General features: G+C 44.7%; 1 protein-coding gene across 1 annotated transcript in view; it reads right to left on the bottom strand.

The window, feature by feature from the left end:
• Positions 1-23,838, bottom strand: part of LOC310788581 (uncharacterized protein) — a gene marked incomplete at its 3' end in the record, with an annotated part of 28,185 nt that extends 4,347 nt beyond the window's left edge. Inside the window, exons 1-13 of the mRNA XM_083650112.1 lie at positions 23,701-23,838; positions 23,489-23,532; positions 22,156-22,445; positions 20,562-20,668; positions 17,527-17,629; positions 15,510-15,586; positions 15,233-15,339; positions 14,650-14,726; positions 14,295-14,442; positions 11,211-11,428; positions 9,349-9,551; positions 4,738-4,978; positions 4,537-4,580 (exon numbers count right to left, since the gene is read on the bottom strand). Of these exons, the coding sequence (XP_083506238.1) occupies positions 4,537-4,580; positions 4,738-4,978; positions 9,349-9,551; positions 11,211-11,406 (684 nt within the window). The 5' untranslated portion in view covers positions 11,407-11,428; positions 14,295-14,442; positions 14,650-14,726; ... (5 more) ...; positions 23,489-23,532; positions 23,701-23,838. The remainder of the gene's footprint in view (positions 1-4,536; positions 4,581-4,737; positions 4,979-9,348; positions 9,552-11,210; positions 11,429-14,294; positions 14,443-14,649; positions 14,727-15,232; positions 15,340-15,509; positions 15,587-17,526; positions 17,630-20,561; positions 20,669-22,155; positions 22,446-23,488; positions 23,533-23,700) is intronic.
• Positions 23,839-24,391: the final 553 nt, after the last annotated feature.

Genomic DNA, 24,391 nt, shown 5'->3' with positions numbered 1-24,391 from the left:
GATGGATGGCTGGAAGAGAGTCTCACCTCTTTGACTTTCTTGAGCAGCTGTTGGCGTTGGTAGGGTGTAAGGAACGGGTCGTGGCCCATCAAGGAACGGGTCGTGGCCCCCCCCTCCCCTCCCCCCCTCCGGCTCTGGCTGATGGCCCTCCAGGCTTATCACCTTCCCCTCCCCCTCATCCCCCAGGCTATAGACAAGTTTCCCAGCGCTGGCCTAGGGCGGCGCCATAGCAGCCTTATATGTCCCCGGCTTCCGGTTAAGTCCACATAGCGTCCACAGCAGCCTGATGTTGCCAATAAGCTACGACTTAAATAGAGACTTATTACATCATATGTTTTCCGCCCCCTGTATGTTGAGTGTTGGTGAAAAAGAAAAATATAGCAGACGCTTTCTTTACTGTAGAGCGCCGTTTAAAAGCTGCACAACAAGCAGCATCAGTCCCGCCGGCCAGCGCTGGACCCGCTGTGAGGAAACACACAGGAGGAAACCGAAATGTCAAAACAGACATCCCTTGCTAGGCCAGTCCTTTTTTTTTAATCGAGATCATGCAACAAGTAGCCTACTTCAGCCGAGGCCAGCAAGACGGCAGGAAAGAAACAGAAGCGTGCCTGCCGCCGTCAAAAGCAAAAGAGACCCGACGTAGGCTGTCAATTTAGCGGAGGTAAAAAGCCTTTTTACCTACTCGGGCGAATCAATCAATCAATCAATGGCTCGCGCTTGTTGCCCGACGCTCGTATGATGAGGAGATGAATCAAAATGCTTACCACCAATAAAGCCACATGCGAGCCGAGAACGAGTGCAGGAGAGCTGACGCAGGTGCCAGGTGTGGAGTGGGAGAGATTAAGGTGCGTAGCCTATTGCTGGAGATTCAAGTTGTGCGCTGTCTGCACTCTGCACTGACACTGTCGCACTTATTACTTTTAGCTGCGTTGTTTTTTCATCAAGGCAATGTCCAGAAGATATGGGTTCATGAATGTCTGCAAATGCAGATAGATAGGCTACAGTAGGAGTGTGCATGCATGTTGTCTGTTTCAATAACAAAAGCGTCCTTACCGAGAACGACGTGCCGACCAATTAAATATTCTTGCTGCGAAATCGGCCTCTTAATGACAACACTGGAATAATAGCCGTAATATTCATTCACAACGGGGGTAATTTGATGAAATACATAGCGTTACAACATACCCGACCTACTTTGTTGCTGTGGAGATATTGGTACGCTTCGGAGCTTTTGAGATTGTTCATCGCGTTGCCATCCACCGCCATTGATTCCTCAAAATACGCTATAATCCTGCCTGTAGTTACGTTCGGCCATTTACACATATTATCTTCCCATGTGTCCAGTGTCAACGGGTGTGGGATAGACACTCTTTCATTAGATAGGAGACTCGCAGAATGATCCCAAGTTTGCATTTTTTCGGCGGTCGCTATGGCTACTACGGTAGTACGTTACGCTTCTCCGTATTCACAAACACCGGAACCGACAGACACGATCGCGGCCGAGTCCGGAAGCAAACCGGAAGTGCCCAGGAAACTTGTCTATACCCCGTCACCCAGAGACGAGGCTACACCGCCCCTCCCCCCCCCAAAGGGCTTCAGAGCTGATGATGCCCCCCCCCCCCCACCCACGCTGACCATCACAGCGGACCAGGTGAGGAATCAGCTTATGAGGCTACACACTAGGAAAGCAGCTGGCCCGGATGGCGTCAGCCCCATGCTGCTCAAAGCCTGTGCCCCCCAGCTTTGTGATGTGCTACAGCTGATCTTCAACAAGAGCCCGAGTCTCCAAAGGGTCCCCGTGATGTGGAAAATGTCCTGTATCGTCCCTATACCTAAAAAGCCAAGACCCTGGAGAAACTCGTCCTGGAGCAGCTCAGGCCTATGGTCAAACCATCCCTAGACCCCCTCCATTTCGCCTACCAGCCCCGACTGGGAGTGGGGGACGCTGTCATCTACCTGACCAACCGCGCCTACGCCCACCTTGACAACCCGGCCAGCACTGTGAGAGTCATGTTCTTCGACTTCTCCAGTGCTTTCAACACCATCAGGCCGGCTCTACTGGGTGAGAAGCTGACGGCGATGCGGGTGGATGCCCCCCTGGTGGTCTGGATTGTGGACTACCTGTCTGGCAGACCACAGTATGTGCGCCTGCAGAACTGTGTGTCAGACAGAGTGGTCAGCAATACAGGAGCACCACAGGGGACGGCCTTCTCTCCCTTCTTCTTCACCATCTACACCACGGACTTCACCTACCAGACAGAGTCTTGCCACCTTCAGAAGTTCTCTCACGACTCTGCGATAGTGGGATGTATCAAAGATGGCGACGACGATGAGTATCGGGATGTGGTGGCCAACTTTGTCACATGGTGTGAGCAGAACCACCTGCAGCTCAACGTGTCAAAGACAAAGGACCTGAGGAGGGTCAAGGCTCCGGTGACCCCTGTTTCAATCGACGGGGTCAGTGTTGACATAGTGGAGGATTACAAGTACCTTGGAGTGTACATTGACAATAAACTAGACTGGGCTAAGAACTCTGATGCACTCTACAAGAAGGGGCAAAGCCGTCTCTACTTTCTGAGATGGCTGAGGTCCTTCAACGTCTGCCGGACCATGCTGAGGATGTTCTGAGTCGGTAGTGGCTAGTGCCTTCCTGTATGCTATTGTGTGCTGGGGCAGCAGGCTGAAGGCAGCGGATTAGTGTTAATTTCGTCGACGAAAAATGTTAGTCGACTACCTTTTTCCCCAAGACTAAGACGAGACTAAAATGTTCAGACTTTTAGTTTCATTGACTAAGACAAGACTAAAATACTCAAACTTTTAGTCGACTAAAACTTGACTAAACAAAAAGACGATGAGGTTGAATAAATATGATAAAAACTAACAAGGACATTTGACACAGGACTAAGACTACGACTAAATTTAAAAATAGACAACAAAATTAACACTAATTATAGACTGTTTCCCCCCCTCAATGCAGCAGTTCAGTTTCCTGTGTTGCAGCATCATAGATCTAGCTGACATTTAGCTGTCTGAAAAACATTTGCAGTAGTTACAACAGAATCCACCCAGTCTTAGCTAAGGGTCTTATCTATATGTGTATGAGGCATTGTGTTCCCAAAATGTACAGCTACTTGCTTGTCTACATTATATCCAGAGAGGTCTGAGTGCTTTCCACACAGCACAGCCAGCCTCCCTCCATTCTCCCCTCAGCTGCGGGCTGAGCAGGGACTGTAAATATGCCGACACTGGCCCGGGTGGGCAGGGTCAGCATTAATTTCCCTGGGAAAGAGTTGCCAACACTGCTTCGAAATACCATTACTAGTGAAGCGCATCAGCAGATTCAACAGTTTTCATTGACTAAAACTAGACTAAAATGTGAACAGTTTTTGTTGACTAAGACTAGACTAATATACTTATGGTTTTATTTGACTAAGCTGAGACTAAAATGCTCAAACTTTTAGTCGACTAAAACTTGACTAAATAAAAACAGGATGAGGTTGACTAAATATGACAAAGACTAACAAGGACATTTAACACGGGACTAAGACTAAGACTAAATAAAAAAATAGCCGACAAAATTAACACTACAGCGGATGCCAACAGACTCAACAAACTGATCCGTAAGGCCAGGGACATTGTGGGGCTGGATCTGGGCTCTCTGACTGCGCGCACACACCTACACACACACACACACACACACACACACGCACGCACACACCTAAACACACCCACACACACCCACACACACACACACACACACACACACACACACACACGGTTGAATGCTCTCATTTAGGACACTTCATGCCCAAAAGAACATGTGGGACCAAGTAAAAGTTAGCTTTCCTGCTCAGGACTAGACAGGAAGTGGTGCGATTTTGCTGCGTCAAGTTACCTACTGTATGAGTTAACCAGGGTGAGACAGGAAGTAGAGCGATTTTGCCTTCAGAGTAAAAGCTTAGATTGTGAAACTTTTTTCAGATTTCCCCTCCATTTGTACTTGGCCAATTTCCCCCTGCTCTGCTGCCCAGGGTCACTGCTCCACCCTCTGCCAATCTGGGGAGAGCTGTAGACTAGCACCATGCTTCCTCCAAGACATGCCAGCCGCTTCAGGACACATACCCTTAATCTGGCTTCCCACCCGCAGACCCATTGCCCGACACCCGACTAATCCGGGGGCGCGAACCTGCGACCCTCGTGTTGGTAGGCAGGGAATCTACCGCTACACTACCTGGACGGCCTAGATTGTGAAACTTTTGAGAAAAGTTGGAAAATAAAGCTGGGCTGTGCAGAGCAACAGAAATTGTTTGAGAGGTATAAAAGTATAATGTAATAATATAAACGCACCACACATTGTCCAGTCTTCAGAAAGTAATACAATTATTTATCTATTATGTATTAATTTAATTTAATTAATTAAAATGTATTTATCAATGTCCTTTGTTGCTCTGTAAAGCACTTTGCACAAGCACTGACAATTGTTTAAAGGGCTTTAGAGATGAATTTGACATAGTTTTCAAAGCTATCTGGTTTTACCTTTGGAGAAAATGAGGAGTTGGAAGATCTCTCTCTGGAGCATTCTGGGGAAATGAAAACACCAGCATGTACACTTTAACTTTGAAATAACCACTAAATAAAGATTGTGAAATAAACTCCTAAGTGTATTACTAATAAATGCCACTGGATGAATTAGAGTACCAGTAGTCATGTGTCAATAGAAGTTTAGAAGACACCTACCCCCTGCACCCAGGGGTGCTGGAGGACGTGAGCAGCACTGAGACGCAGAGTGGGTGCTGGAGGAGCTGAGCAGCACTGAGACGCAGAGTGGCTGCTGGAGGAGCTGAGCAGCACTGAGATGCAGAGTGGCATCCCAGACCAGCAGCTTGGATATGAGGTCCTTGGCTCCCTCTGAGATGTGAGCCCAGTCCTTGTCTGGAAACTCATACTTGCCCTCCTGGATGCTCTCAAACAGGTGACTCTGAGGAGAGATAATATCACAGAAAATTAGTTAATATTGTTCATATATCACAGTTTCGTAGTGTTACAGTCATCCCCCTTTCGCATGTAGATATGATCAATATTTATGTCTTTGTTGTGGCTGTTCATCTTTTGATCTTATGGTGTCTTTTTGTCCATACGGGGCTTAAAATGGCGTCTGCCTCGGCCCTCGAGAGGTCAGTCTGGTACGCACAGCCACATCACCTGTGGACAGTTGATATTAGTGTCTGTCTCATTTTGCTTTGCTTTGTCACTTTTGTCCTGTCTCGTGTTTATGGGACCCCTTTGATCACGTGAGGACGGTCCTGGATCGCCTCACGCAGGATGCTTCTGGAGGCCACATCAGCTAAAGCCTCCAACCTATAGTAGCAGACTCCAAACTAATTCAACCCTACTCCTCCTACTACATTAAGAATTTGATCGATCAATCTATGTTAACCGATTAATCGACAATGTAGGCAAAATGTAACTTTCACTGCTCATACAGAGGAAGAAGAAAGCCAAGCTAGCAGACACAAAGTCCAGGGTGGAGAATTACACCCAAAAAGACAACAGTCATCATTGTAAACATTGTAATACAATGTTGAAATATCTCACGCCCACAATAGTCCATGGGCCAAGGCTGAAATTTTGACATATCGGTACCACCTGAGGTGACCGCACGATTTTGTTATTTTTGTCTTCCTACATGTCTCTAGTTTATATTTTGGTATGATAACCCTTCCGATTTGGTAGCTTAAGGATAGTTATCACTCTGTAAACAAACCTACCCCCAAAAAATGACAAAACCCTGATTTCATCATATCTCTGAACCACACATGATAACGCAGAAAATGTGATGTCTACCCCTATGTTTTCATGGTCAGGGATTACAATGACACTCTATACAACATCATAAACTGTTCACATGAATAGTTAATGGTGAATTCAGTGATGTTTTGGTGAATTCAGTGGTGTTTTGAGAAAGATACAATGCAATTAGTCCATGGGCCAATGGTGAAATCGGTACCACCTAAGGGGACCGCGCACTTTTTGTATTTTTGTCTTCCTACATGTCTCTAGTTTATATTTTGGTATGATAACCCTGCCAATCTGGTAGCTTATTGATAGTTATCACTCTGTAAAAAACCTTCTCCATATAAATGACAAAACCCTGATTTCTGTGTATTAGTCCAGATGATATGTGAAAATCATGTTCACTTTTTCATAAAAGCATGAAACTTGGTACGCATATAGTTTGGGGCCCCGTAAATCTTCAGAAATTGAGCCATCACAAAAATGCTTCGTGGTGGCCATTTTAATTCTGCCATAAGTGAATTATGTAGTTTGCATCATATCTCCTGAATCACACATGATAACACAGAAAAGGTGATGGCTACCATATAGAACATCATAAACTGTTAAAGTAACTAATCAATGGTGAATTTAATGACGTGAGAAGGAAATCACAGTTTCTGATAACTGATGCTATAACCTCAATTCCATGACCACTCTCTGGCTAACATTTTTTGATGAGTAATTTGGGTCAGGGTTACTTCTATGGGCCTTTTGTTAAAATAGCCCCCAGGCCCCTCCCAAACATCCTGCGACTTTCTGCCAGACGGCCAAATCCAAGATGGGGTTTACCATTTTTAGAGTAAGGACGGAGATTAACAATGGTGAATTATAGCTATTTTAATTGCAAATTCATGCCTACCAAACATGGTTTAGTATTGACAATTATTGTGTTTTGAGGGTAATTTCATAATTATGTTAGTCTCGCTGGCCAGCCTCCCCTCCCTACCGGGAGAGGATAGCATCAGTTATCAGATACTGTCATTTCCTTCTCACAACGTCATCAAATTCACAATTGATTAGTCACTTTAACACTTTATGATGTTCTATGGTATCATTGTAATCCATGACCATGAAAACGTTGGGATAGACATCTCCTTTTCAGTGTTAGCATGTGTGGTTCAGGAGATATGATGCAAACTATGCTTATGGCAGAATTAAAATGGCCGCCACAAGGCATTTTTGTTGATGGCTCAATTTCTGAAACTGTACAGGGCCCCAAACTATAAGCGTACCAAGTTTCATGCTTTTACGAAAAAGGGAACATCATTTTCACATATCATCTGGACTAATACACAGAAATCAGGGTTTTGTCATTTATATGGCGGTAGGTTTGTTTACAGAGTGATAACTATCCTTAAGCTACCAAATGGGCAGGGTTATCATACCAAAATATAAACTACAGACATGTAGGAAGACAAAAATAACAAAATCGTGCGGTCACCTCAGGTGGTACCGATTTTTGCCTTGGCCCATGGACTATCTAGGACCAAATAGAAATGGAACTGTGTCACATGATCTTGCATGCAAGGTCAGTGTTTGTTACATGTATGCTAAAGACACGTCTGCTGCAATATCCCACTGATCCCTTCCTCATGTTGGTGTTCATCACACAAGCCAAGGTCACTGTGGGTTTCCTTTCTTACACTAGCAGCTTCAAATATATCTTGGTATAAACAGTGAAGTCTAAATGTAACAGAGGTATTCGTCATTGCAAAATGGCGCCATCTACTGCATACAGTAGATCTAACACCTATTTTCAGCATCCCAATGCTGCATCTGACCGTAATTGCCACGATGCAGTGGCATGGTGGTCTGCAACAGCATTGGGGTCAATTCAATCAATCAATCAATCAATTCCAATGAAACATTGGAAGTGAATTGGAATTTCAGGAAGTTTAGTGAAATTAATATTTTTTTTCTTGCCGGATATCTGAGATTATACTGAATATCATGCAATGTTAAAACATTTATCAAGTATTTAACAAGTATCAGCTAGTCAGATACACTAACTTAATTAGGTACAGTGTTCTTGAAGCGGGGCGCAGCGTCGAACGAGATCCGGCACCCAGAGCAGCAGCATCACCAGCTTTTTCTCTCTAAGTCCTGGGGGTCAACAACTAAACAAAAAAACGTAATTTAGCCACCTAAAACAACGCCCACCTAAACAAATCGATATCCGTGTACATGCACGCTCTATTTTGACAATTTTCAGCGCTTTACTTTTCCGCAAAACAGCAGTTTCATTCGGCACTGCTTTTTCTCCCAACCGTACAACTACCGTATTCCTCCGCTAAAAGCCTGCACAGAGCACAGAGCCGCGGTTTACAAAACAGGAAGGCTTAGAAGAGAGATAAAACACTGACTTACTTTAGAGACAACAAGTCACCTGGCCTCTCTGGTCTGGGACGTTTTCCACAATTTATCCTGGGAATGGTGAAAAAGGTCTGCAGCCAGGGCACCCAGGCATTTAGACAGGAGGCGCATCTCTCTGCCTGTTCACTTCACTCTCTGCAAAAGTTCCTCTTCTGTATTCTCTCTGGTTCATAATTGTATCCTCTTGTCACCAAGGTGAATGGCATATCATCCTCGCTATCAAAATCACTCATAAGACAAGCTAGGAAGATCATTGCTGACCCCTCTCATGTCTTGTATTCAGAATACGAACTGCTTCCATCTGGCAGGCGTTACAGAGTCCCAATCAAGAACAAAAAAAGACACCTCAACAGATACAAATACTCTTTCATCCCCATATCAGTCAGTCTCCTAAACTCAGGTCATAGGTAATGTATTGTTGATTGTACTGTAAATTATTGATGTTTGCACTTTGGTTGTGTGTTTGCACATGTCGGCACTGGTGTGCTATGCACTATTGTTTTTTGTTGTTGTTTTTGTTATGGCACTGTGTACCTATGTGGCAGCCTGTATGTCCAAGACAAATTTCCCTCGGGACAAATTAAAATAATCTTGAAATCTTGAAATAATCTTGAATCTTATTAGGCAAATCCTTCAACTAGGCAACACCACGAGACAGACTGAACAGGACTCCCTCGTATGATATGAGATGATCTTTGCGGTTGGTGTAAACTTAGAGGCCATCTGATGAAGCGCATCACCTCACACCTCCTGACAGACTGAGCTGAATCAGTTGTACACCGGGGCAGATAACCCGCAAAGAAGTTGTGTAAACGGGTGAATCATGGAAGTTGGAAACCCTCATTAGTGTTATGCTTGCCCCTGTCTTTACCCTGCCTTTTTGACACAAAATGGCCCCCGTGAAAAGGGTGTATTGGAGCAAACGAGTCAGAGAGATAACATTAGCGTCCCTTACTTAGCCTCTCAGCTGTAATAAACCTTTGCGAGTGACTGTGTATGTAGCCTGCCTGCATGTATGTGTTTACGTCACGGGTGACGGGTCGGGCTCTTATATTAACGCGGCTAACAGCTAACGGCTAACGATGTGACAACACAGTCTGTTGAGTGGGGAACAGAACAGACAAGATGGTGTCCCAGTACCTGGACAAAGACAGTGAAGAAGATGACGGTGATGATGGCGGTGAGGAACATGTCTCTCATGGGGAAATGGTCCTTGTCCAGCAGGTAGCACAGGGAGAAGGCGATGGCTCCTCGCAGGCCACCGTAGGCTATAATGAACTGGTCCTTGGTGGTCAGCTTGACGATGTGGAACTTGTTGATAACGTAGACCAGAGCAACCACACCTGGGAAGGACAATGTCATGAGAAACTGGGTTTGAGTGTGTGTGTAACAGATTTGGGTCAAATACTGTAATATTTGCTATTTTTTTTGCCTATTTAGTTGCCAGAGTTGACCATTTAGGGCCATAGAATGGGGCTGTATCATAAAACTTACTGGCAGGTTTAGAGTAACGTTAGGGGCAGATACCGTCACGGTAGGGTGCTTCAAAATGCGAAATATTGGGAAGCGATTTGCAAATTTTGCATGACCCGTTTTCTCCATTCTTCCACCCATTTTGGTCACGGTCTATTGTAAAAATGAACGTTAACTAATGAAAATTATCATTTTGAAAAAGAGAAGATGACCATACACGTCACATAAACGTTTTAGCAGGTGCTGGAGTGTAGCAGAGATAAAGTAGCCTAAAGAGAAGGCTGCTGCCACCAATGCTCCTATATATTTATCTTACAGAGCATTGATAGGTCTTCATCAGGTGATGATCACCACTGACCAATTCATAATCTCAGTCAGTGACATCATAAACATTTGGTTTACCATGCCCAACATCATCTGCCATTCTAACATGTCTCTGCTGCCCATTGACAGATACAGACTCAGAGGCAGACTGTTGCATATGTCAAGCTTAATTAACATGTTGGTTGTGATTGGCTGTGATCACCTGTGTTGCAGCTGACTAATAACTAATGTGGATCCATCATGGTATTCACAATCATAATTCATAATTTTATGAATCGGGGTAAATTACCGTGGTGCAGATTTTGCGTGCTGCTGTTCTGTCACTGCAGAGTTTTATGAATTAGCCCTAATAAAAGTCAAATGACTTTTCTCTCTGATTGTGTGTTTTAATAAGCTACTCTATGTGAGATGGCTCCGTAGGCACTGAAGTGACCACAAACCCACTGACCGCTACAACTTAAAAACGGTTTTCCATCACAAGCTCTCCCATCACATGATGTGTGTGGCAGTATCTTGTGATGAGCTCGTGACTCTTGGCAACAACCAATGAAGTCACAGACAGACAGTATATCATCAAAAAAATCACTACAAGAGTGACGGTAGCAGCACGCCAAAAATTGAGATGCAAGACTTCAGATTTCCACTTTCTTTTTTTATTGAGGGTCAACGCGTTTCGGCATATGTGCCTTCATCAGAGCATGCTCTGCTCTGATGAAGGCACATATGCCGAAACGCGTTTAAATGCAAATTAAAACACCCTGGCCTTTTTATCTCTCTTATTCTTTTGAGCGGAGTGGAGTGGTGAGTGCGAGCGGGTGAAATCTGTATCGAGCGGGGAGCGGTCTGGAGCGGCCGTGAGCGCTGGAGCGGGTGGAAAGGACCGCTCTGGGAGCGAGGAGCGGTAATTATCACCGCTCCGCTACCCTAACCCTCTGGTGTATATATATGTATATATATATATATATATATATATATATATATATATGCTCTGCTCATTGCTTAACATATTATGTACAGTACTTGCTCTATAGTGAACTTTGTGACAAACGTGTTTCATAAGAAGCTATTCACTTGACTTGTGCATAGATTATCAACGGCAGTCCACCATGACATCATGTTTCCGTTTGAATGTATATCTTAACACACCCCCGCCTGCCATCACATATACGTTCAGAACGTTTGGAAACCACTACAGTAGAGCTGACCTATGACCCGTGCCACCAGACACAGGATGACAGTGACCGTGACGAAGGTCCAGTTCCAGGAGTGCTGTCCGTCCACCGTGGCCACGCCCAGGAAGTTGAAGATGAGCGTCTCGCTGACGCTGCTCCACATCTTCAGGAAGTACTTGATGGTGGTGTGGGACTTGTGGGATATCTTGGCCTCCACGTAGGGTCGCATCACTGCCCCGCATGCTATCAACCTGTAAGGACAAGGGACAAGATGCTAATGCCTTTTGCATCAGTTGAATGGATAATAAAGTGAGTGAACATTTGATTGTTTTATGAGATTTGAATAGTTTCCTAACTCCTCAGAAAATGTTCGCTCTTCTTTCTGAATCTAGCTTTGATGGTCTTAGTATAAAAGCAAACATTATCAAATCACTGATTATTGCTTCTGAGAATAATATGGGAACAGCAGTGTTTCCCCTAGAAAAATTTCAGGCCTGGAGGGATTTCGAAATGTACCCCGACCGCAACGATGGGGGCCCTCACTGGCGACACTAAACTTTTAGCTAACCTGTTCGCATCCATGTACGCAATGGCATCCCAAGTATCATCATACTATTATGGGATGCGATGCGAACAGTTGTATTATGGGATGTGCGTTTCCCAGGCAACGACACACGTTGACACGTTTTGGAACAGCGCTGCACGCTGGCACAATGCTCCTAAAAGCAAAATGCTTATTGTTTTTAATGATTTGGCATCTTCTATTACTGTCAACACTGTCAACACCAGCATTGTTGTATTGTAATAATATGCCATAAAGGTTTATTGAAATTTTGGGGAAAGCAGGAAAAAAAATCAATCTTTTTTCTGGCCTGGCGGGGGCGCCGTTGGCCTGGAACACACTGGAACAGGCAATCTGAACAAAATAGCATTTTCAACTCTTCTCCAGCAACAAAGGGGAACAGTGATGTCAGAGGTTACTGCATAACAAATTGCTCCAATTTCCAGCCTAAGTTCCATTCTGATCAGAAAACACACACGACAGCCAGAGAGAGACGTCCCCATCCCAGTCTGGTAACCACTTCTACTATCATGTCAAAGATGCATTCTGATCAGGAAAACACACACGACAGCCAGAGAGAGACGTCCCCATCCCAGTCTGGTAACCACTTCTCCATCATGTCAAAGATGCATTCTGATCAGAAAACACACACGACAGCCAGAGAGAGACGTCCCCATCCCAGTCTGGTAACCACTTCTACTATCATGTCAAAGATGCATTCTGATCAGAAAACACACACGACAGCCAGAGAGAGACGTCCCCATCCCAGTCTGGTAACCACTTCTCCATCATGTCAAAGATGCATTCTGATCAGAAAACACACACGACAGCCAGAGAGAGACGTCCCCATCCCAGTCTGGTAACCACTTCTCCATCATGTCAAAGATGCATTCTGATCAGAAAACACACACGACAGCCAGAGAGAGACGTCCCCATCCCAGTCTGGTAACCACTTCTACTATCATGTCAAAGATGCATTCTGATCAGGAAAACACACACGACAGCCAGAGAGAGACGTCCCCATCCCAGTCTGGTAACCACTTCTACTATCATGTCAAAGATGCATTCTGATCAGGAAAACACACACGACAGCCAGAGAGAGACGTCCCCATCCCAGTCTGGTAACCACTTCTCCATCATGTCAAAGATGCATTCTGATCAGAAAACACACACGACAGCCAGAGAGAGACGTCCCCATCCCAGTCTGGTAACCACTTCTACTATCATGTCAAAGATGCATTCTGATCAGGAAAACACACACGACAGCCAGAGAGAGATGTCCCCATCCCAGTCTGGTAACCACTTCTCCATCATGTCAAAGATACATTCTGATCAGGAAAACACACACGACAGCCAGAGAGAGATGTCCCCATCCCAGTCTGGTAACCACTTCTACTATCATGTCAAAGATACATTCTGATCAGGAAAACACACACGACAGCCAGAGAGAGATGTCCCCACCCCAGTCTGGTAACCACTTCTACTATCATGTCAAAGATGCAGAGGCCGAAAAACTAATGTCATCCAAGTTGCATAAGGCACTACAGCTGCTCATCATTCCACCTCTACAGCAATATTGGATTGCCTCAGGAGGTCCCTGAAGACCATCAAGGACACAAACCACCCCCACATGTGAACCACATGTTCTCCCTGTTACCCTCAGGGAGGAGATACACTGTCCCAAAAGCACGCACAAATCGCTTGAGGGACAGTTTCTTCCCGCAGGCCACGAGACTCCTTAACATACACAAATAAACTCCCAACAATCATGTAGTAGCTGTACTGCAGCTGCTACCATTACGTATGTTTAATTCTAATTAGGTCTATGCTATTTGCACCTGTGCAAACAGAATGTTTAATTATTAAACATTATTATAATTATGTTTAAATTATGTCTATACTATTTGCACCTATGTGCAGTGAATATGTCACTGTTTTTTGGCTTGTTTTATTGCTTGTTGTGTCTCTTGTTGTTTTTGCACTCATATGCCCTGCTATTTTGCACTATGTTGTAACGGAGTCTACAGCACAAGAATTTCACACGTGATACTTGTACTACGGACTGGAGTGACAATACAAATCTTGAATCTTGAATCTTGGATTGGCTATAAGGGCATGAGGGAGGGGTGAGAAAAGGAATTGACACTGGGAAGCTGTTTCATGACTCTTATATCAGGGGCTCAGGGGCTCCTGGCCTTTCAACAGACTGTCCTTGACTGAGCGTCTCCGAGGTGCTCTTTTAAGAGAGGCATTAAATAGACCAATGGCCACAGGCAGGAATGATTTCCTGTGCCTCTCCGTATTGCATCTAGGTGGAATCAGTCTCTCACTGAACGTACTCCTGTGTTTGACTAGCACGCCGTGGAGTGGGTGTGAGTCGTTGCTCATGATGGAGCGTAGCCTGGACAACGTTCTCTTCTCTGACACCGCAGTCAGAGAGCCCAGATCCAGCCCCACAATGTCCCTGGCCTTACGGATCAGTTTGTTGAGTCTGTTGGCGTCCGCTGCCTTCAGCCTGCTGCCCCAGCACACAATAGCATACAGTGCTTCCCCACCTGGTTCTTCAAGTCCTGGATCTCCCGCTGATGTTTCTCATCCTTGATTTTGGAGATGAGCTCTTGGGTCAGCATCCACTCCTTCGCCCCCTGCTCACTGCAGAGGTCAAAGTAGTGGATTCTCTCCTCCTTCAGGCGTGTTGTCAACCTAAAAGAGACAGGCGAGCAGTGAAACTGTGGGTCAGGCAATTTATACATGAATGAATAAAAACAGCTTCATCAGAAGTCCTGTCGTTTTTTCTGAGTCACAAATGAGAAATGGTCTCTTGTCGTACAACCAGCACTCATGAAAAGAAATGAAAAAAGAAGAGAGACTCACATTCCCTTCAAGTGTTTTGAGTCCTTAGGTGCTTACCTGTTGATCTCTAGCTCCTGTTCCTCACGCTGTCCTCTCAGCTTCTCCAGACTGCGTTTCAACTGGATGTTCTCAGTCTGTATAGATAGATGGTTACAGAGTGAGATGAGAAACAGTAAATGTACAGTATGAAATAGGCCACGCCCATCACGGGGGAAAAGCACAGTTCATTTCCACACACCAGTGTCATTTTCCTTGAATTAAACATAGCTAAAAGCTGTTGTGTGGTGGGCTGCGCAGACAACAAATGTAAAAAAAAATCGCCAGTTAACATTTTTTTGTACTCCCAAGGAAAACAAGGAAGCCATTGAGAATTGGCAAGAAGAAAAATGTGGATGTTGCTGTCAATGAAGTAAGTTGGAGTGTTCATCTTCCGCATATACGATATTTTTGTGCAACACCCGACCATGCACGCGACATAGGAGGAATGCCAGGATTGGAGGGGAGATTGTGTTTTCCCCCGTTTTGGGCGTGGTTTCTGAATGATGGCACGCTCCGCAGTGTCTCTATGGGGGGGAGGTAGGTGGAGTTTAACAGTTTATGAAAACTCATTCAAATTCATGTGTGCTTCTTCATGCTCTACCTTGCTGTTCCAGCTGCTTGGTCAGCACGGCCACATCCTGCTCCATCCGCCAGTTGCTGCAGGCATCGGTCATGAGCAGAAGGTCATGGAGAGGAGACCAGCTGCCACTGGAATGAAGGCAAATTAAAGTATTACATTTTAATGCCAAATATTGTTCCAACTGTAGGGCTGTCCCAAATACTAATTTACCTCTGGATTCAAATGCTAGCCCTACATTACGCCCTTTGAAGACATTTGATAAATCACACAAGCTTTCAGATCAAGTCCAGAATTATACCTGGTTGAAGGAGAAGGCACTGTTTCACAGAACCATGTCGCTGGGCGGTGGGCTGGGAGCTCTGGCTTGTTTGTTAACTGTAAAAAGATTGAAACAAAGTCATGACATTTAGTCTAAAGACAGGTAGGTAATTTTTTATTTATTTATTTCAGGGACAGTGCAACATTAATGAACATTTGCATGTAAATGTGCCGGATTATAGCCTTAGCTAATTTCCATCCGTAGTCCCTCGACAGGTGAGGTACAAAAAAGTTTAAAAAGAAGAAATAGAAAAATTAGTGCATACATAGGGCAACTGACAGGGGTGCAATGTAGGTGACACATACATACACATAGGGTAAAAAGGAGAGGAGACATACATATACATGAAGGAGGCATTTAACTTTGCAATTCAAGTGGGCACATACAGACCTTCAATTCCGGTATGTAATACAAATAAAACAAAAACAGGAAACATTAGGGACATTGACCAAGGTAGACATAGGACTTACAAGGATATATATATACAAAAACAACACATGAAACAAAAGGGTTTAGATATGGTCGCAGTTTTGATTTGGGGGCACTTTACACGAGGACGGTTTCCTATGGAAACGGGGAATTATTGTATCGTTAGTGCCTCCCGTTAAGACGGCGACGGCAAATTCGCGCTTAGGAAACGACACATTTTAAAACCACCCTCCAGAGTGGAGTTCTTGGTGACGCTCCCCGCTGAGCGCTCCATGTAATCACTTTGGAACGGTACATTTCAGAAACTCTGACGTGCCTGCACAGGCGACACACGCGATGCTGTGCGCGAGTTGGCAACCAAATACAACGTCAGTATGAATGAAGTTTGGCAACACTCAGAATTAAGCTACACTGCGGCCAACTTCAGTTACATGTTCATAGCGTTACTGCTGCAAGGAGCCGATGGCTGTACCCGGTCGGCATTTAACGTTAGTTACAAAAGCACGTCGACAGTGTTTTCTCACTGCCAGTAGCAGTAGGGTGACAGATCACAGTCAGCGCTCCCGGTCCTCGCTGCTCGTTAAAGATTTCCAATAGGCGTTATTCTGATAAACTGGTCACATATATGTTACATTCTCACCCGACAAATATTAAAACTTTAACAGTTTGGGTTTTTTTTTTAGCTTGAAAAAAGCTTTTTGGCAAGTCTAAATGACTGCGGAAAGTGTACTCTACTTCCGCGTTTAAAGCGAAATTACGTCATGCAGTAAGCGTCCTTGTATGGGCAAAGAATAAGGTGATCACACTGCCACCTAGCGACCTGGCATGTACATTACGGCGTTTTAAAAATTCAACAGCGCTCATGTAAACAGGGATAAGGTGTGAAGGAAAAGGTGTGAAGGAAACGCTATTGTGTCGTTTCTTTCAGAAACTGTCCTCGTGTAAAGGGCCCCTTGATCTGAGCCATGACTTTAACAGCCCCTTAAAGGTGTGAAAACTGCTACTCTCTCTGACTGACATTGGTAGGCTATTCCACAGTTTGCTACCCCTGTAGGACAAAACATTTTGTCCGACAGAGGACCGTCTCAGAGGTAGTTCACAGTCACCTCTCGACGAGCTTCGCGTGGTGTTCTGGGTAGCTCTCCGTTTGATAAAGCATTCTAAAGGAGGTGGTGCTAGCCCATGAAGGATTTTATAAATCATACAGGCAATTTTAAATTTTTTATAATTGTCAAAGCTGAGGAGCTTGTACTTTAGAAGTATATTGCAATGATGGTAAGATAGGTTTCTTATCTAAAATTTGCAGGGCCTTTTTATATAGAGACTCGACGGGCTTCAAGGTGGTTACTCCTGTGAAGGACCAGTGAGGCAGTAGTCTATATGTGCAAAAATCATTGAATGGAGAAAGGTTAGAGCCGCACTGTCAGTCAGAGATGCTCTAATCTGCCTAAAATTGCAGAGATTGAATTTTAGAGTGTTCGATACCTTTTTTATATGACTCTTGAAAGAGAGTCATATAATAATAGCTCGTAAAATAACAGGTTAGTGATGTGAGTGACCCACTTACCCAGCTGTGAAGTGACTTCAGGCCCATGGCCACGTTAATTAGCATGGCTGCCATTTTCCAGTTGAACTGATGAGTTGTAGGAGTTCACTTGTTGGTTTGCAACCTGGCAATGTAAAAAAATATTTAATTATAATTAATGTGAAAATCAACTTTTCTCCATCAGATATAGATCAACACATAAGCACAGTGAAACTATAAAAGGCACTTATAGGAACATGTCCACATATATGTGAGTCACAGCACTAAAACCAGGGTTAGTCAGCAGCATGATAATCGCATTCTGAGAAACATTCAGTCAACAAATGAACTACGGTAACTACATCAGATTTCTCAAGACAGCCTGACACGCCCACACAGTCCGCGGGAGAAAATACACTCTAAAAACTAATTGATTCTCATGACTTTTGCCATGACTGTCAAACCTAAATTTATATACTTTGCGACGTTCATCATCGTTCAAATTTGGCTGGTGGCTTATTAACATAGGGTCCTGTGATGTGATGAACTCAAAATGCTAAATAATAAAGAAATATTTCTGGTTTCCAGGGACTTTAAATATCAACAACTAGCCAACAGATATTATTAAAGCTGGTGGGCTTCATGGAAAGAGTGTGACTCGGTTGACCGTTATATCAAACTGGTAATTCAGTGTTGTTTTATTGCCACACAACTAACGTTATTAGCTCACAACTAACAACTATGTTCCAGGTCATCTCAAAAACAATGCAACGGACACAGCGTAGCGTTACATTAGGCCTTGGCCACACTGATCCGTGGTGTCTGTCCGTGTGCGTTCATTTCTCTGTTCACTTCCATTCATTTTCAATGACAGCTGTCCGACTGTCCGTGGAGTACTCAGAAGCGTACGTATCCAGAAGATTTGCATACGTTTTGATGGACAGAAAGTTGAAGAGGGATGAACTTTTTCTGGATAGACGTATCGGATGGTCGGATGGTCGGATAGTCACTGTCCGTTTAGCCAATCAGAGTCGAGGTCTCGAGAGGAGGCGTTCCGAGATTTGTTTCAACTTTTCAAAGAAGATGCCGGCCGAGGCGGTGAAGGAGGCTATAATTAATGCTGTGTACACCATCCCGCTGTTGTCCAACGTGCCACATTGCTCTTAAAGGGCTCGCGCCGCATTAACTACAGTAATAATCACATGGGGGGAAAAAACACATTTTCACATGAGTGGGGCACGCGCAAATACCACCGTGACGTCACGATGTACCAAATCGCCCATTCATTTGAGGGCACAAAAAAAAGCAGGTTTGAACCCATAGAGGGAACTTATGCTGCTGAAATGATAGGGGTTTGTACAATTTTAACAGATTGGTCACAGATGTGGAGATTTTGACCAGAATCCTTCACATACCACCCCAAAAGCCATATATATTGGTTAAAAGCTGAAAAAGGTGTTTGGGGGTTTAGTCCTGCTTTAACTATACTTACTAGTTTCAACTACATTTGCTGGGCAGTCATTATTGGTGTCTACAAAAACAACATTTTGATTGAGTTAAAGGCTACAATGTAACAATGAGAACAATTAGACTACCATAACCTGAACATTACTGAATTTAGTTCATTGATACACAAATTTCAAACCAACTCACTAAGTTAATTTGAACCCAAGTAGCTGCCAAAATAATGGAAGCATTCAAGTAATTGAGGGATGCATTATTATAGAAAGCAGGCTAAATTGGCACCCCCCAATGGGGGGAAAATCGACAGGATGTTTTATTTTATTATTCTCGTGAATTCCTGCCCAGCTTGATCTGCTCTGTGCTGCTTGACGTGACTCTTGAGAGAAGCTAAAATACACAGGCTGATTTGTGGAGCAGAGCGGAGAGCCGCTTCGGGGACGCCTCTGGTGGACACAAGTATTCACTAGACAGGCTACGTCCGCCTCATCTCGCCGTCGTAATGCAACGTTTCCTGGTGGAATCTCAATCTGCCCGGCTGCCCGGCAGAGACTTTAGTCCCAAAAGAGAAAAAAAACTTGAATGGATTTGCATCAAAGGAGATTTAGAAGTGAGTAGACGCAAATCCGTCTGAAGAATAAGTAAGTAGACGCGTCTACCTGCGTTTAACCAGACCGTTTAACGTCTCACATTCAAAGCACTTCATACTCCCAGAGCTGGCGTAAGCCATATAAAAACCCTCTGGCTTTACCCAAAATTAAAACGTCCAGAGTTTGTGTCTTTGAAAACAAACTGCTAAAGCTGCGTTCACACCGACCTATTAAAATTTTTCGCTGGCATCGAGTTTACATACAAAGTCAATGCAAACGAGCGATTGAGCGTATATTCGCCCGGGAGAAAAATCGCTGGGCGTCCGAGCGACAGAGACAGAACGATAGGGCGAAAATACGCCCGAGATGAAATATCCCAACTCGAGCGAAATTACGCTGGCATCAGTCGCTCGCTGTTCAACGCTGATTGGCTGCCGTGTGAGAGTGAGTCAAGGATCACACTGGCTTGGAACAAACCGCTGGTTTATTGTGTGGCAACAAACTGCATTGACAGCTGATTGACAGGCTGACAGCTGACATGAAGTGAAGTCTGTACTACCGGTATAGAGCTCGCATTAGGAGCACGCTGATAGGCTTAGCTTGTAAACAACTACGGTGGCTCGGCCTCGTAGTGGACAAACATCATGACATTGCGTAACGTTATAGCCCCCACATGTCCGTCAATTATTGTGCCTGTTGACGAGCGATTTAAACAGAGCGACAGAGCGATTCCAAAGGGTTGAATCGAGCGACAGAGAGAAAAATAAATATCTCGGTGTGAACACAGCTTAACCAAGGCCAAGACAATAAGCACGTTTCCTTCACAACAACTGGCCAGGTGGCACAATTTCATCTGTTTTCCTCTAGGAGGCAGCCAAACTTCATTTGTCTGAAACATCAAAGCGCTATAATGAAGAAAATGTGAGTTAAGGTTAAGTTCTGGTCCCACACCGGCCCGCCCAGTTGTTTAGTGGTGGAAAAAGCTGAGTGGACTTTCTAGCGGTCTGCAGAGGGAGTGTGTTTTACCCGCATTTCTTCTTCTGGGTGTGTCTTGCTTTGATGAGGGCCAGGATGGCTGCTTCATCATAGTGGTGGTTGCACTTCTTATTCTTCATGGGATTCACCATATCCACCTTGAGAAGCATAATAATGCAATTAGTAAGATAGAACCTAACGAGTGGTTGTCGACTCAACATGGGGTCTGGGGACCATCAGGGGGTCCCCAGTAAGCTGGTGATTTGTTAAAGTTAAACATTTCATTGACAGGGTGGGTCTGGGTAGTGTAGAGGTATAATAAGCACTCGCCTACCACCACGGAGACCCGGGTTCAATTCCCGGGCAGCGGTATTTTCGGCGTGCTCAAGACGTTCCTACAGACACAATTGCCCGTGTCTATCGGTGGGAAGCCAGCGGCGTATGAGTCCTGGTCGCTGCACTAGCACCTCCTCTGGTCAGTTGGGGCGCCTGTTCGGGGGGGAGGGGAACAAGCTAGTTCACACGACTTCATCATCTGTCAATAATGCCCCGACCCACCTCATCAGGTAGGACTATGTGAACATGGGTGAAAAGACGAGGGTAGTAAACATTATCCAGCTGTTTGGGTGTGTTATCGTCAAAAACCCAGTCTAGCATCATCTCTGTTGAAATTTTACTTCCAGGCAGGGGGGGGATATTTAGTGATTTGGGGGCAAGTGCAGCAGACAGATAGTGTCTTGCTTTATTTGTATTTTGCTTTCCCTAGCTGAATGTTGGTATTGGCAGTGGTAGGAGATTTAAATTCTTATATAATGCAGGATATTTAAATTAATAATAAAAACGCACCCATTAAGATTTTGCACCTTTTTTTCTTTCTCCAACTCTCTTTCTTATAGTATATAAATAATCTGATGCAAAAAACAATCGGGACACCCTCCACGTGAACATGCAAAACGGAGGGTTAAGGGCCAAGGGGTGACTTATCATTATGAGAACATGAAGTAGCTATGTAACGAACCTCCCGTGCTGCCGACAGCCTGCTCTGTTTGCTGTCCGAGTGTCCGTCACATAGATAACATCTCCCGCTTTATCTCCCGCTGCTGTTTGTAATCGATATATGGCCTTATTCCATACAAGCAGCAATTTAATTGAATCGTCCATAATCTTGAAATCAGATCATATCTCTATGCTAAGATAGGCTGCTACGCTACAAAACACAACAGACGGAGTGAACTCTGACCTGCCCCGGGTGTGCTTCATGAGAAGAAGCGAGAAGCGCTTCTGTTTGATAACAGAATAAGAAGAGAAAACCACAGAAGAAGAACATAAGCACATCTGAGGTTCATTACATAGCTAATTCATGTTCCCATAATTATATAACAACCAACTGCGAGGTGACAGAAAATATGTTATTTACAGTGTGAACGACATATGCCCCATTTACGCCTGTTTTGGCCAGTTCCAGGACTCTACTTGGATCTGAATATCTTCTAGGGAGATCAGAATGAAACCAAAGTTATTTGGGCGAGTAAAACATATTTTAAGCTGGAAATAAGGTCTGGGGTGTAAAAAACAGGAATTCTCCTTTAAGAATGAACAATAGAGCGACTTGTCAGTGGGACGACAAAGACGGGAGGACGTTCACCCAAGCCTTAAGTGGGGGGTTGAGTCAGTCAGGGGGTGAGTTCCTCCATGGCTCCTCCTCGCAGGGCGCTGGACATGGCCCTACTGCGGGCCAGCCTGGAGTTGGAGGGAGGAGAGAGCCTCATGGAGCAGACCAGGGCTCCCACCTCCTCCTGCTTCTCGTCGTGCTGGAGCCTCATGGAGCAGACCAGGGCTTCCACCTCCTCCTGCTGCTCCTCGTGCTGGGACAGCTGCCGGTTGAAGGCGATAGCGTGCGCAGCGAACTGGGTCAAGTCTTTGGTGCTGCTGTTCCTGTCAGGAGAGAGAAGGGAGAAGAGCATCTGTAAGATCATGGATGCCTGTCTTTAACTAACTCTTCTGGTCCGAAAACGCCTACTGTCCGTTTGGAGTATGAAGACAAACAGTTTTGGGGACTCCAGAACGGGAGAACTCTCTCTCACACACACACACACACACACACACACACACACACACACACACACACACACACACACACACACACACACACACACACACACACACACACACACACACACACACACACACACACACACACACACACACACACACACACGGTTGAATGCTCTCATTTAGGACACTTCATGCCCAAAAGAACATGTGGGGCCAAGTAAAAGTTAGCTTTCCTGCTCAGGACTAGACAGGAAGTGGTGCGATTTTGCTGCGTCAAGTTACCTACTGTAGGAGTTAACCAGGGTGAGACAGGAAGTAGAGCGATTTTGCCTTCAGAGTAAAAACTTAGATTGTGAAACTTTTTTTCAGATTTCCCCTCCATTTGTACTTGGCCAATTTCCCCCTGCTGCCCAGGGTCACTGCTCCACCCTCTGCCAATCTGGGGAGAGCCGTAGACTAGCTCCATGCTTCCTCCAAGACATGCCAGCCGCTTCAGGACACATACCCTTAATCTGGCTTCCCACCCGCAGACCCATTGCCCGACACCCGACGGTAACCCGGGGGCGCGAACCTGCGACCCTCATGTTGGTAGGCAGGGAATCTACCGCTACACTACCCGGACGGCCTAGATTGTGAAACTTTTGAGAAAAGTTGGAAAATAAAGCTGGGCTGTGCAGAGCAACAGAAAAGGTTTGAGAGGTATAAAAGTATAATGTAATAGTATAAACGCACCACACATTGTCCAGTCTTCAGAAAGTAATACAATTATTTATGTATTATGTATTAATTAATTTAATTTAATTAATTAAAATGTATTTATCAATGTCCTTTGTTGCTCTGTAAAGCACTTTGCACAAGCACTGACAATTGTTTAAAGGGCTTTAGAGATGAATTTGACAGTTTTCAAAGCTATCTGCTTTTACCTTTGGAGAAAATGAGGAGTTGGAAGATCTCTCTCTGGAGCATTCTGGGGAAATGAAAACACCAGCATGGGTTCTTCATGTACACTTTAACTTTTAAATAACCACAAAATAAAGACTGTGAAATAAACTCCTAATTGTATTACTAATAAATGCCACTGGATGAATTAGAGTACCAGTAGTCATGTGTAAATACAAGTTTAGAAGACACCTACCCCCTGCACCCAGGGGTGCTGGAGGACCTGAGCAGCACTGAGACGCAGAGTGGCATCCCGGACCAGCAGCTTGGATATGAGGTCTTTGGCTCCCTCTGAGATGTGAGCCCAGTCCTTGTCTGGAAACTCATACTTGGCCCTCCTGGATGCTCTCAAACAGGTGACTCTGAGGAGAGATAATATCCCAGAAAATTGGTTAAAGCCCCAATCAGTAAGATTTTTGACATTTTTTACTGAAATATAACAGCTTTTTATTCACAGGACATGGTAGATTGACTTTTAATAGGGAGACCCTCGTCTTTATTTATCCCACACCGCCCTCCATTGGCCAGCACTGGGACTAAGCAGTTTGTCTGTCACGTCCCGTAGCAAGAAAAAAGAAAAAAGAGAAGCATGCGCTGTACAGCGGAAGCGCTGTGCTCATGAAAACGAGGAAGTAACTCGATTCAGATTTGCTACGAAAATGATGTTTCACCCGATGTCACAACATGTACATAGAGCTTTCTGGCGCTGTGTTTTGTTGACTTTGAACAGCGATATCGTTATCGATACTAATGCACGCAGAGGGCGCAGTTGGAAACTTACTGAATGGGGCTTTAATATTGTTCATATATCACAGTTTCGTAGTGTTACAGTCATCCCCCTTTCGCATGTAGATATGATCAATATTTATGTCTATTTGTTGTGGCTG

Source organism: Poromitra crassiceps (genome assembly GCF_964638095.1).
Source record: "Poromitra crassiceps genome assembly, chromosome: 13".
NCBI lineage: Eukaryota > Metazoa > Chordata > Actinopteri > Beryciformes > Melamphaidae > Poromitra > Poromitra crassiceps.
This window is presented reverse-complemented; position numbering and strand designations above follow the sequence as displayed.